General features: G+C 43.3%; 1 protein-coding gene across 4 annotated transcripts in view; it reads right to left on the bottom strand.

The window, feature by feature from the left end:
* NAA20 (N-alpha-acetyltransferase 20, NatB catalytic subunit) overlaps window positions 1–14663 on the bottom strand; it is a 27719-nt gene extending 13056 nt beyond the window's left edge. For 2 of the 4 annotated variants that reach the window (XM_060119881.1, XM_060119884.1), the window contains exons 1-2: window positions 14566–14663; window positions 9656–9680 (exon numbers count right to left, since the gene is read on the bottom strand). In XM_060119881.1, the coding sequence (XP_059975864.1) occupies window positions 9656–9680; window positions 14566–14618 (78 nt within the window). In that variant the 5' untranslated portion in view covers window positions 14619–14663. Of the gene's footprint in view, window positions 1–9154; window positions 9681–14565 lie in introns of all 4 variants that reach the window. The other 2 variants (XM_060119882.1, XM_060119883.1) reach the window with 2 other exon arrangements.

The raw sequence follows: 14663 nt of genomic DNA, 5'->3' as shown, positions 1-14663 counted from the left end.
AGGGAGGGACCCCAGCCCCACCCATCAGCAGTCAGGAGGATTAAAGTTTTACTGAGCTCTGCCCAACAGAGCAACAGTCAGCTCTATACACCACCAGTCCCTCCCATCAGGAAACTTACACAAGCCTCTTAAGATAGCCTCATCCACCAGAGGGCAGACAACAGAAGCAAGAACTACAATCCTGCAGCCTGTGGAACAGAAACCACATTCACAGAAAGACAGACAAGATGAAAAGGCAGAGGGCTATGTACCAGATGAAAGAACAAGATAAAACCCCAGAAAAACAACTAAATGAAGTGGAGATAGGCAACCTTCCAGGAAAAGAATTCAGAATAATGATAGTGAAGATGATCTAGAACCTCGGAAAAAGAATGGAGGCTGAGATCAAGAAGACGCAAGAAATGTTTAACAAAGACTTGGAAGAATTAAAGAACAAACAGAGATGAACAATACAATAACTGAAATGAAAACTACACTAGAAGGAATCAATAGCAGAATAACTGAGGCAGAAGAACAGATAAGTCACCTGGAAGACAGAATGGTGGAATTCACTGCTGCGGAACAGAATAAAGAAAAACGAATGAAAAGAAATGAAGACAGCCTAAGAGACCTCTGGGACAACATTAAACGCAACAACATTCGCATTACAGGGGTCCCAGAAGGAGAAGAGAGAAAGGACCCAAGACAGTGTTTGAAGAGATTATAGTCAAAAACTTCCCGAACATGGGACAGGAAATAGCCACCCAAGTCCAGGAAGCACAGCGAGTCCCATACAGGATAAACCCAAGGAGAAACATGCCAAGATACATAGTTATCAAATTGGCAAAAATTAAAGACAAAGAAAAATTATTGAAAGTAGCAAGGGAAAAATAACAAATAACATACAAGGGAACTCCCATAAGGTTAACAGCTGATGTCTCAGCAGAAACTCTACAAACCAGAAGGGAGTGGCATGATATACTTACAGTGATGAAAGGGAAGAACCTACAACCAAGATTACTCTACCTGGCAAGGATCTCATTCAGATTCGATGGAGAAATCAAAAGCTTTACAGACAAGCAAAAGCTAAGAGAAAGCAACACCACCAAACCAGCTCCACAACAAATGCTAAAGGAACTTCTCTAAGTGGGAAACACAAGAGAAGAAAAGGACCTACAAAAACAAACCCAAAACAATTAAGAACATGGTCATAGGAACATACATATTGATAATTACCTTAAACGTGAATGGATTAAATGCTCCAACCAAAAGACATACAGGCTTGCTGAATGGATACAAAAACAAGACCCATATGTATGCTGTCTACAAGATACCCACTTCAGACCTAGGGACACATACAGACTGCAAGTGAGGGGATGGAAAAAGATATTCCATGCAAATGGAAATCAAAAGAAAACTGGACTAGCAATACTCATATCAGATAAAATAGACTTTAAAATAAAGAATGTTATAAGAGACAACGAAGGACACTACATAATGATCAAGGGATCAATCCAAGAAGAATATATAACAATTATAAATATATATGCACCCAACATAGGAGCACCTTAATACATAAGGCAACTGCTAACAGCTATAAAAGAGGAAATCGACAGTAACACAATAGTGGAGGACTTTAACACCTCACTTACACCAATGGACAGATCATCCAAAATGAAAGTAAATAAGGAAACAGAAGCTTTAAATGACACAATAGACCAGATAGATTTAACTGATATTTATAGGACATTCCAACCAAAAACAGCAGATTACACTTTTTTCTCAAGTGCGCATGGAACATTCTCCAGGACAGATCACATATTGGGCCACAAATCAAGCCTCAGTAAATTTAAGAAAATTGAAATCATATCAGGCATCTTTTCTGACCACAACTCTATGAGATTACAAATGAATTATAGGGATTATAGGGAAAAATACATAAAAAACACAAACATATGGAGGCTAAACAATACGTTACTAAATAACCAAGAGATCACTGAAGAAATCAAAGAGGAAATCAGAAACTACCTAGAGACAAATGACAATGAAAACACGACAATCCAAAACCTATGGGATGCAGCAAAAGCAGTTCTAAGAGGGCAGTTTATAGCTATACAAGCCTACCCCAAGAAACAAAAAAAATCTCAAAAAATCTAACCTTATATTTAAAGGAACTAGAGAAAGAAGAAAAAAATCAAAGTTAGCAGAATGAAAGAAATCATGAAGATCAGAGCAGAAATAAATGAAACAGAAACAAAACAAGAGCAAAGATCAATAAAACTAACAGCTGATTCTCTGAGAAGATAAAATTGATAAACCATTAGCCAGACTCATCAAGAGAAAGAGGGAGAGGACTCAAATCAATAAACTTAGAAATGCAAAAGGTGAAGTTACAACAGACGCTGCAGAAATACAAAGCATCCTGAGAGACTACTACAAGCAACTCTATACCAATAAAATGGACAACCTGGAAGAAATGGACAAATTCTTAGAAAGGTATAACCTTCCAAGATTGAACCAGGAAGAAACAGAAAATACGAACAGACCAATCACAAGTAATGTAATTGAAACTGTGATTAAAAATCTTCCAACAAACAGAAGTCCAAGACCAGATGGCTTCACAGGTAAATTCTATCAAACATTTAGAGAAGAGCTAACCCCCATCCTTCTCAAACTCTTCCCAAAAATTGCAGAGGAAGGAACACTCCCAAACTCATTCTATGAGGTCACCATCACCCTGATACCAAAACCAGACAAATATACTACAAAAAAATAAAATTACAGACCAATATCACTGATGAATATAGATGCAAAACTCAACAAAATACTAGCAAACAGAATCCAACAACAGACTAAAAGGATCATACATTATGATCAAGTGGGATTTATCCCAGGGATGCAAGGATTCTTCAATATATGCAAATCAATCAATGTGATACACCATATTAACAAACTGAAGAATAAAAACCATATGACCGGGCTTCCCTGGTGGCGCAGTGGTTGGGAGTCTGCCTGCCGATGCAGGGGACGTGGGTTCGTGCCCCGGTCCGGGAAGATCCCACATGCCGCGGAGCGGCTGGGCCCGTGAGCCATGGCTGCTGGGCCTGCGCGTCCGGAGCCTGTGCTCCACAACGGGAGAGGCCACAGCAGTGAGAAGACCACGTAATGCAAAAAAAAAAAAAAAAAAAAAAAACCCATATGATCATCTCAACAGATGCAGAAAAAGCTTTTGACAAAATTCAGCACCCATTTATGATAAAAAGTCTCCAGAAAGTGGGCATAGAGGGAACCTACCTCAACATAATAAAGGCCATATATGACAAACCCACAGCAAACATCATTCTCAATAGTGAAAAACTGAAAGCATTTCCTCTAAGATCAGGAGCAAGACCAGGATGTCCACTCTAACCACTATTATTCAACACAGTTTTGGAAGTCATAGCCACAGCAATCAGAGAAGAAAACGAAATAAAAGGAATACAAATTGGAAAAGAAGAAGTAAAACTGTCACTGTTTGCAGATGACATGATACTATACGTAGAGAATCCTAAAAATGCCACCAGAAAATGACTAGAGCTAATCAATGAATTTGGTAAAGTTGCAGGACACAAAATTAATGCACAGAAATCTCTTGCATTCCTATACACTAATGATGAAAAATCTGAAAGAGAAATTAAGGAAACACTCCCATTTACCATTGCAACAACAACAAAAAATACCTAACAATAAACCTACCTAGGGAGACAAAAGGCCTGTATGCAGAAAGCTATAAGACACTGATGAAAGAAATTAAAGATGATACCAACAGATGGAGAGATACACCATGTTCTTGGATTGGAAGAATCAATATTGTGAAAATGACTATACTACCCAAAGCAATCTACAGATTCAATGCAATCCCTATCAAATTACCAATGGCATTTTTTACGGAACTAGAACAAATCATCTTAAAATTTGTATGGAGACACAAAAGACCCCGAATACCTAAAGCAGTCTTGAGGGAAAAAAACGGAGCTGGAGGAATCAGACTCCCTGATTTCAGACTATACTACAAAGCTACAGTAATCAAGACAATATGGTACTGGCACAAAAACAGAAACACAGATCAATGGAACAAGATAGAAAGCCCAGAGATAAACCCACGCACCTATGGTCAACTAATCTATGACAAAGGAGGCAAGGATATAGAATAGACAAAAGACAGTCTGTTCAATAAGTGGTGCTGCGAAAACTGGACAGCTACATGTAAAAGAATGAAATTAGAACACTCCCTAACACCATACACACAAATAAACTCAAAATGGATTCGAGACCTAAATGTAAGACTGGACACTATAAAACTCTTAGAGGAAAACATAGGAAGAACACTCTTTGATATAAATCACAGGAAGATCTGTTTTGATCCACCTCCTAGAGTAATGGAAATAAAAACAAAAATAAACAAATGGGACCTAATGAAACTTAAAAGCTTTTGCACAGCAAAGGAAACCATAAACAAGACGAAAAGACAACCCTCAGAATGGGAGAAAACATTTGCAAACGAATCAACGGACAAAGGATTAATCTCCAAAATATATAAACAGCTCATGCAGCTCAATATTTAAAAAGCAACCAACCAGGGCTTCCCTGGTGGCGCAGTGGTTGAGAGTCCACCTGCCGATCCAGGGGACACGGGTTCGTGCCCCAGTCCGGGAATATCCCACATGCCGCAGAGCGGCTGGGCCCATGAGCCATGGCCGCAGAGCCTGCGCGTCCGGAGCCTGTGCTCCACAACGGGAGAGGCCACAGCAGTGAGAGGCGCGCGTATTGCAAAACAAACAAACAACCCAATCCAACAATGGGCAGACCTAAATAGACATTTCTCCAAAGACATACAGATGGCCAAGAAGTACATGAAAAGCTGCTCAACATCACTAATTATAAGAGAAATGCAAATCAAAACTACAATGAGTTATCGCCTCACACCAGTTAGAATGGGCATCATCAGAAAATCTACAAACAACAAATGCTATAGAGGGTGTGGAGAAAAAGGGAACCCTCTTGCACTGTTGGTGGGAATGTAAATTGATACAGCCACTATGGAGAACAGTATAGAGGTTCCTTAAAAAACTAAAAATAGAACTACCATGTGACCCAGCAATCCCACTAATGGGCATATACCCAGAGAAAACCATAATTCAGAAAGACACATGCACCCCAATGTTCACTGCAGCACTATTTACAATAGCCAGGTCATGGAAGCAACCTAAATGCCCACTGACAGACAAATGGGTAAAGAAGTTTTGGTACATATATACAATGGAATATTAGCCATAAAAAGGAAAGAAATAGGGTAATTTGTTGAGACGTGGATGGATCTAGAGACTGTCATACAGAGTGAAGTCAGTCAGAAAGAGAAAAACAAATATTGTATATTAACACATGTATGTGGAACCTAGAAAAATGTTACAGATGAACCAGTCTGCAGGGCAGAAGTTGAGACACAGATGTAGAGAACAAATGTATGGACACCAAGGGGGGAAAACCGTGGTGGGGTGGGGATGGTGGTGTGCTGAATTGGGCGATTTGGACTGACATGTATACACTGATGTGTATAAAATTGATGACTAATAAGAACCTGCTGTATAAAAAAATAAATAAAATAAAATTAAAAAATTAAAAAAAAACAACTAATACTAAAGCTTTCTTTGGGTTATTTGTATGGAAATATGTTAATATAAATGTTTCAGACATTACATGAAATTCCTAAAAATCTTATATGTTCTGGTATGTTATAAGTCATAATTCTAGTTATTATTTTAAAATGTATATCTCAGAAATAACTAAATTTCCTTGTCAATTGCATTATTATGAACTTTCATCAAATCTTTAACTGGTCATTTTTAAGTCTTTTGTCATTTACAGACAGTTCTGGGTGTACTCTGATGCTTTTGCAAAAATGTTCCTATAAAGGGTTTCATCTTCAAGTAATTCATGGAAAAGACTGACAAGTACAGGTTTCTGGAACTGACTATACTGCTGAACTGAATAAGCATTTTCAGAACTCTAATGGAAAACTGATGAATTCAAAAAAGTGCTAACAAAAGATCAAGATGAAAAAAAATTAATTACATGGGACTGAGTGAACTGATGATGATGATTACAATTTTTGTGACTTTCTGTTTGAAACATTGTTGGTTCTTCTGTGCTTTGTTTTTCCAGATTTAAAAAAACTTTTTTTCTCTTTAAAAAAAAAAATACAATGAGATATCATCTCACACTGGTCAGAATGGCCATCATCAAAAAATTTACAAACAATAGGGGCTTCCCTGGTGGCGCAGTGGTTGAGAGTCCGCCTGCCAATGCAGGGGACGCAGGTTCATGCCCCGGTCCAGGAAGATCCCACATGCCGCGGAGCAGCTGGGCCCGTGAGCTATGGCCGCTGAGCCTGCGCGTCCGGAGCCTGTGCTCCAAAACGGGAGAGGCCACAGCAGAGAGAGGCTCACATACCGCAAAAAAAAAAAAAAAAAAATGTACAGACAATGCTGGAGAGGGTGTGGAGAAAAGGGAACCCTCTTGCACTGTTGCTGGGAATGTAAATTGATACAGCCACTAGAGAACAGTATGGAGGTTCCTTAAAAAACTACAAATAGAACTACCATATGACCCAGCAATCCCACTACTGGGCATATACCCTGAGAAAACCATAATTCAAAAAGAGTCATGTACCACAATGTTCATTGCAGCTCTATTTACAACAGCCAGGACATGGAAGCAACCTAAGTGTCCATCAACAGATGAATAGATAAAGAAGATGTGGCACATATATACAATGGAATATTACTCAGCCATAAAAAGAAACAAAATTGAGTTATTTGTAGTGAGGTGGATGGACCTAGAGTCTGTCATACAGACTGAGTAAGTCAGAAAGAGAAAAACAAATACCGTATGCTAGCACATATATACAGAATCCCAAAAAAAAAAAAAAAAAACTACAATGAGATATCACCTCACACTGGTCAGAATGGCCATCATCAAAAAGTCTACAAACAAATGCTGGATAGAGTGTGGACAAAAGGGAACATTCCTACGCTGTTGGTGGGAATGTAAATTGGTACAACCACTATGAGAACAGTATGGAGGTTCCTTAAAAAACTAAAAATAGAACTACCATATGACCCAGCAATCCCACTACTGGGCACTTATCAGGAGAAAACTATAATTTGAAAAGATACATGCACCCCAACGTTCACTGGCAGCACTGTTTACAATAGCCAAGACATGGAAGCAACCTAAATGTCCATTGACAAAGGAATGGATAAAGAAGATATGGTATACATATATACAGTGGAATACTACTCAGCCAAAAAAAAGAAAAGAATGCCATTTTCAACAACATGGATGGACCCACAGATTATCAGACTAAATAAGTCAGACAAAGACAAATATCATATGATATCACTGATATGTGGAGTCTAATTAAAAAACGGATACAAATGAACTTATTTACAAAACAGAAACAGGCTTACAGATATCAAAAACAAACTTATGGTTACCAAAGGGGAAACGTGGAGGGGAGGGGGGGGATAAATCAGGAGTTTAGGATTAACATACACACACTACTGTATATAAGATAGATAACCAATAAGGACCTACTGTATAGCACAGGGAACTTTACTCAGTATTCTGTGATAACCTGTAGGAGAAAAGACTGAAAAATAATGAATATATGTATAACTGAATCACTTTCCTGTACACCTGAAACACAACACTGTAAATCAATTATACTCCAATAAAATTTTTAAAAAAAGGCACAAAACAGAAAAAAAAATCGTTATTCTAGCTATTCACTTCCTGTCAGTTTTAGATATTAAAAAAAAATCTGCTTCCATTCTTTCAACTTTTTAGTTTTATGCATGATGTTCTTTAAGTAGATATTCATGTTTTAAGTATTCAATTAAAAATATTTTCTTGATTTCTACTGCTAGTGTACAGAAATGCTACTGATTTTTTGAAACTTGATCTTAGTTCTAACATTGCTGAACTTGCTTATTCTTAATATGTTGTTCTTTTTTCTAGACAGATGACTGTATTATCAATTATAAATAATGACAGTTTTATTTCTACCTTTCTTATCCTTATACTTTCTTTCACTTCCTTCTTCTTTCCAATACCTTTGGTCAGTTCCTCTGGAACTATGTTAACGTGCAGTAGTGACAGTAGGCATTCTCATCTTACACCCAATCTTAAAGAGAACGAATCTAAATTCTCACTTACCTATAATGCTTACTGAAGGTTTTTAATATCAAGCCTTTACCAAATTAAGAAAGGTTCTTCTATTTCTAGCTTGTTGTGCATTCTTACCATAAAAAACTACTGAACTTACACAACATTGTAAATCAACTATATTTCAATTTAAAAGAAAAAACTGAAAACCCAGGAGAAGAGCACAGACAGTATGTCCATTATCCACCATGGCTGTGTCCAATAAAGCTTGATTTACAAAAACAGGCAGTGGGCCAAACCTGGCCCATGCGCATTACTGTGCCAACCCGACATAACTGACTATTTCTTATTATCTTCAGCTTCCAGGAAATTGAATTACTAGGTATTACATTACCAAAGTGCCTTCCAGAAAGACTAGCATTTACTCTGTCACTCGCAGTTTATGAGACTGCTCCCCTCACCTCACCTTCATCAGCCTTGAGTTTTATCACTGCTTGAAATCTTTGGTAATTTGATAGATAAAACATGGTATCTCATTTTGGTTTTAATCTGCATGTCTTTTAACTGGTGAGACTGAACTCTTTTTAATATTTTCATAGCATCCTATATGCCCTCTGTGTTAAATTATCAATTAATACTACCCTCCTACCCTGCAGTGGACATGGCACATAACCCCGAAGTGCAGCTCTGTGTTTCACGCTTCTGAGCGTGTGGGGGTCGTCTGTTAGGGTCAGAGGACCCTCACTTCACACATCTTTGCCCGTGTCTCTAGTGGGGAGCATGAGGAATACTGCTAATGTTAGCCAAAGTCCTTTTTTCACTTTAGCAACACGCCCCAATATAAATCAGGCTCATTCCAGACTCTGTTCTAGATAGGCAGGTATGGCACGAGGCAGGGGTCCACAGGATGCAGAAGGCTGCGTGGCACCTCCCAGAGGTACCCCTGGGAGTCTGGGAAGGACGCACTCACCTTCCCCTCTGTTGATCGATCCTCCTGCCAGGATCATGGCTGAGATGCGGTACGCTCTGGGAGCCACCTGGACAGGAAGCCAGAAACACCCGGGAATGGGAGAGTGGTTCCACTGCAGAGCCCGGTCGCTGGGGATGTCACAGAGCCACCAGGACTGCTTGTCCACTCTAGACTCATTCACATTAGGCAGGAATAGCCCCTCCTGCTGAAGTCACCGCTTTCTGCTGCTCACAGCTATGCTTACTACTGAGGGGCAGGGTGGGCAGGGGATTGTACTGTTCTTGATTTATGAGGTCATATTAGCAGGTTGTCAACAGGTGTAAGATAACTCTTGTTCCCAGATTTTTAGTGTTTTTTATTTTCAATTGCTTTCAATGTTGCTTATGTTTCCTGACCTCCAAGTTTTAAACATGTTTGGTACTCAAGTCTATTTTTTTCCTTTTGATCCTCTATTTTCCTTATTCTTAGTAAGCCTTCATTTAACTTTTTAAAAAAGGATACAGTTTCTGTAAGTGGATCCAAGTTACTAAAAGAAACAAGAGAAATGTCAACAGTAAGCAGTGTTTACAAAACCAGTTTAAATAAGGAGACTACAACTAAAAATAACACACACAGGGAAAACAAAACGTGTTAAATCCACAACTTTAAAACCAACTTCAGGGCTTCCCTGGTGGCGCAGTGGTTGAGAGTCCGCCTGCCGATGCAGGGGACGCGGGTTCATGCCCCGGTCCGGGAAGATCCCACATGCCGCGGAGCGGCTGGGCCGGTGAACCATGGCCGGTGAGCCTGTGCGTCCGGAGCCTGTGCTCCGCAGCGGGAGAGGCCACAGCAGTAAGAGTCCCGCGTACCGCAAAAAAAAAAAAAAAAACCAACTTTACAGCTAAGAAAGATGGTTTAATTTACCTCGTGACCATAATGAGCTATCATCACATCCACTATAAAGACATCTGTACATTTTCATTTAACTGCTTCTTCTTTACAAATTACTTTATAGTTAATACATCATCAAAACCTTCCTTTTTTTTCTTCCTTTGGCTGCACCAAGCGGCTTGTGGGTTCTTAGTTCCGGACCAGGGACTGGACCCGGGCCCGAAGCAGTGACAGCACCGAGTCTTCACCACCGGACTGCCAGGGAAGTCCCTAAAACCTTCCATTTACTAAATGGCAGGAAACTGTTACCGGAACTGGGGACCAAGCTGGTGTGTCAATCACAGATGGGGGTAGTAACCCTAGCTCTGCAGCATCTGACAAGCACACTCCCTGCCAATTCCTCCTCCTCCCTCCCTCCCCGCCCCAAATGTGGGCCGTCTCACCACTCAGGCTTCTGCTCACCACTCTTCTACATTTCTGCCCCCCACCGCCCCCATTTCCATACTTTCAATTTTGTTCTCAGAGGAAAGCTCCTGATCTGGCTCTGGAGCTGCGGAGCGCGTGCCACGCCAGCATATCCGATCACAACACTCCCGAATCGGCATTTCTTAAATGCACATCTGCCTCTGTCTACAAAGAACTCTGACCCTGACTTTCCTATTCAATTAATGGAACCAATATTTTGCCAGACCCCAAAACAACTACATTCAACTCTTCCTCTTGCACAGTCAAACTCTTCTTTTGGACCCTTAACAATGCAAACAGTCACACTGCATTTCTGGAGACCAGCAGTTCTTAGAATCCCCTTACACTCAAAAATTACTGAAGACCCCAAGAACTTTTGTTTATGTGGGTTACATCTATTGACATTTAAATGTTTAAAACATTCATTTAAAAAATAAATTATACATTAATATGAATAACTTTTCTTTAAACCAAAAAAGTCACGATTCTCAAAAACAAAAGTTTAGTGACAACGGTGGCATTGTTCTAACGAGTTTACGGAGCTTTTTCATGTCTGGTTTAACAGAAGGCAGCTGATTTCTCATTTCTGTGCCTGTTATGCTTACTATTACATGATCACAAACCTTGAAAACTCCACTGTGCACTTGTGAGAGAATGAGAATAAAAAAGGCAAAAAAAAAAAAAAAAAAAAAAAAAAACCCCAAACAAAACCCTTAGTATTATCATGAAAATGGCTTGCAGAACCCCCAAAACAATCTTGAGGCGCCCCTGGCCACACCTGGAGAATCACTAATCCATGTGGGACTCACTGCCCCCTGCTTCTCAGGACTACTCTAGACCGTCTCCAGTCTCCTCAACACTCCCCCTTCCACCTCAGCTGCTTCCAATTTCAAGAAGAAAACAGCAGTAAGAAGAAAGCTTCACCAAGGTCCCACCACCGCCCCACCCACCCTAAGCCTCTGCGCCCACACTCCACCTGCTCTCCTGGACCCAGGCCTGGGGGCCTGGTGAGCAGATGCCCCCACCTCTCGGGACCCAGGACTCTGCTGCCCTGAAAGCAATGTATAAACGTGCTGCCCACTCAGCCACCGGCAGACTTGACACAGTTCAGGGCTCCGTCCTCCTGAAATGCTGTCCTCTCTCAGACTCCAGACCCACCATCAGGTTTTCCTCCCACCTCACAGGGCCACGGTGTCTCCTTTAACATGTGATGCTCTGGGGCACATTCCTGGAACCTCGTTTTTCCCGTCCACACTCACTCATCACTGATGTCACCTAGCCACCTGGTTTTTTGTGTTTGTTTTTATTTGGCTGCACTGGGTGTTAGCTGCAGCACCAAGGGATCTCAGTTGCCGCGTGTGGGATTTCAGTTGCGGCATGCAGGATCTAGTTCCGTGACCAGGGATCAAACCCGGGCCCCCTGCATTGGGAGTGTGTAGTCTTAACCACTGGACTGCCAGAGGAGTCCCTAGCCACCTGGTTTTAATGCCACCCATATGGTGTTGACCCCGAAATTTCTATCTTTAGCCCAGACCTAAACTTGAGACTCCCACGTCCGGATGCCCAGCCGACTTCTCCGCCTGGGTGTCTGAGCGCCCTTGGCGGAGCCCCACGTCCTATGCTGGCCTCTCTGAGGTCGAGCCCTTTGACTCCGATCCGACCTGGTGTTCTCACACTCCCACACTCACTGTTCCAGAGCCGCTGCCGCCGCCTCCTCCTCCGAAAATGTGCCCGTGCCACTCCCTCTGCCTGGAAGTCTCCCGCCCACAGGGCCCACGGGCTCCCTCCCCTCCAGGTCTTTCTGCAGTGACACCTCACCCAAAGCCGAATCCCCACTCACTCCCTATTTCCCTTTCCAGCTCACATTTTTTCCTTTGTACTGAATGCTAAGTTCTATCTTACTCTCCCCTCTAAACTGTAAATTCCGGGAATTCCCTGGCGGTCCAGTGGTTATGACTCTAACTCCCCCAACTTGGCTCTCACTGCCGAGGGTCCGAGTTCAATCCCTGGTCAGGGAACTAAGATGCCACAAGCCGCACAGTGTAGCCAATTTAAATAAGTAAACCGTAAATTCCATAAAGATAACATTTTTTTTCTGTTTTGTTTACTACTGTCTCTTCAGCACTGGTACACAATAGGCATAAAACATTTTGCCAAGAATAAAATATTCGTTATTTTAACTGCAACGTTTCTACATCCATTGCTTCTTTCAGTGACTACCGCAACACCCTACTCCAGTGATTCTCGGAGTTCTTGATGGAAGTGCCCTAATCAAAGTGAGAAGTAGGAGAAAACGAGGAGGGAGAGGAGTTCCCCTATTGGCATATTCTGAAGAAGACTTCACAAGCTACATGATTCCCGGAAATCAAATGTTTTGTTATAAATACATGGTCACGCTTGTTTTCCTTCTACTCTCTTCATTTTCGTATAAAAATGTTGGCCCTTCCGAGGTCTTCGGTTAAAACTGGTTCTCCGGGCCTCCCTGGTGGCGCAAGTGGTTGAGAGTCCGCCTGCCGATGCAGGGGATACGGGTTCGTGCCCCGGCCTGGGAGGGTCCCATATGCCGTGGAGCGGCTGGGCCCGTGAGCCATGGCCGCTGGGCCTGCGCGTCCGGAGCCTGTGCTCCGCAACGGGAGAGGCCGCAGAAGTGAGAGGCCCGCATACCGCAAAAAAAAAAAAAAAAAAAAAAAAAAAAACTGGTTCTCCAACAGGCTCTGCCGCATCTATTCTTGAAGCTTCAAGGCACACTGTCACCTTCCAGGGCCTGGGCTTCCCAAACCCAAGCCTTTGTCAAGTCATCATCTCCCGGCCATTGCCAAGACCACCTAAATGGCTCACACCTGCCTGGTATACCTCCTCCAGCCGGCCCGCGGCACACAGCTCTGTGGTGGCGAGCTCAGGCTCCTGGGAGGCCGGGAACATGCATTTCCAAAAAGTTCCCGGTGTTCACGGACCACTGTAAGAACCACGCGCCTGGAGCCAATCTCCTTGATCAGTCTCCGTGCTCTGCCCACTCCCACGCAGGGCTCTACCACCTGGGCCATTCCCCTGCGCTCTCAGGACCTTAGTTTACTCACACCGAAACTGGGGGTGAGAAGAGCAGCTACTTCACAGAATTGTCAGGAGGAAATGGGTTCCTCCAGTGCCAGGCACAGCGAGCCCTCAACAGTCGCTGCTCCGACTGGGAGAGGCCCCACAGAAAGCTCCCCCAATGGTGGAGCAGAAGTCCAGTCTCACCAGTTTCTCTGACCGCTGAGTTCAGAAACCCGCTCCTACCATCACTCACCTCCCAGGTGTCGGCCACGCCCGCACCTGCTTCCTCCTCCAGAACCTCCTTGCTCATCCTTGTCAACACTTACCCATCTTCCACGGCTCAGCCCCTCTTTGAATGTTTCCAGCCACCTCATCTCAAGTTCTTTCCATCCTCCTGACACTTGAACATGAACTCTCTGGTCCTTAGTTTTCACATAACTGCCCCGGGGTGTTTAAACTGGGTCTGGGATTGCTGGGTGCATGGATGGATGGGTGGGTGGACAGAAATGTGATGAAGCCAATGTAGCGAAGTGTTAACGGTAGAGTCCAGCTGATAGTCTACACGTGTTCACGGTAAAATTCTATAAACTTTTTAAGTGTTCAGGAACTTTCATAATAAAACTTAAAAAAAAAAAAAAAGGTACCTGCAAGTCACAGTCCTTGACTTAACTCGGACGAAGGAACGTGCATACCCTGGGCCTCCCGCAGCAGTACCCCCGCCGGGATGCGCAGCAACAGAAACGAGACGCGCAAACCCGCCGGGCCCTGTAAGGGGCCACAGTGCTACCCCGCGCGGATACAAGGTAATTCGCCACTACGGCCCCCGCCCGGAGGGGAACGCGGGCCGGAGCCGGGGGTCAGAGCCGGGCCGGCGCCCCCCGCCCCGCCCGGCGCTCCGAGAAGCGCCCACACCGCGCGCAGAGCTGCGAGGGGACGGCCGCCCGGCCAAGGTCAGCGGGGCGTCCGCACGTCCGCCCGGCCCCCTCCCCCCACGGCCCCGGGGACGCGCCGGCGGCAGCTGGGCCCGGGCAACCCTCACTCACATGTTGTTGAAGCGGAACAGGTCGTCGCACGTGAAGGCCCGGAGAGTGGTCATCGCGCCGCCACTGCGGAAGCCTGCTCGCCGCTACTCGGCGCCCGC

This window comes from Mesoplodon densirostris, chromosome 16 (assembly GCF_025265405.1).
Source record: "Mesoplodon densirostris isolate mMesDen1 chromosome 16, mMesDen1 primary haplotype, whole genome shotgun sequence".
Taxonomy (NCBI): domain Eukaryota; kingdom Metazoa; phylum Chordata; class Mammalia; order Artiodactyla; family Ziphiidae; genus Mesoplodon; species Mesoplodon densirostris.
This window is presented reverse-complemented; position numbering and strand designations above follow the sequence as displayed.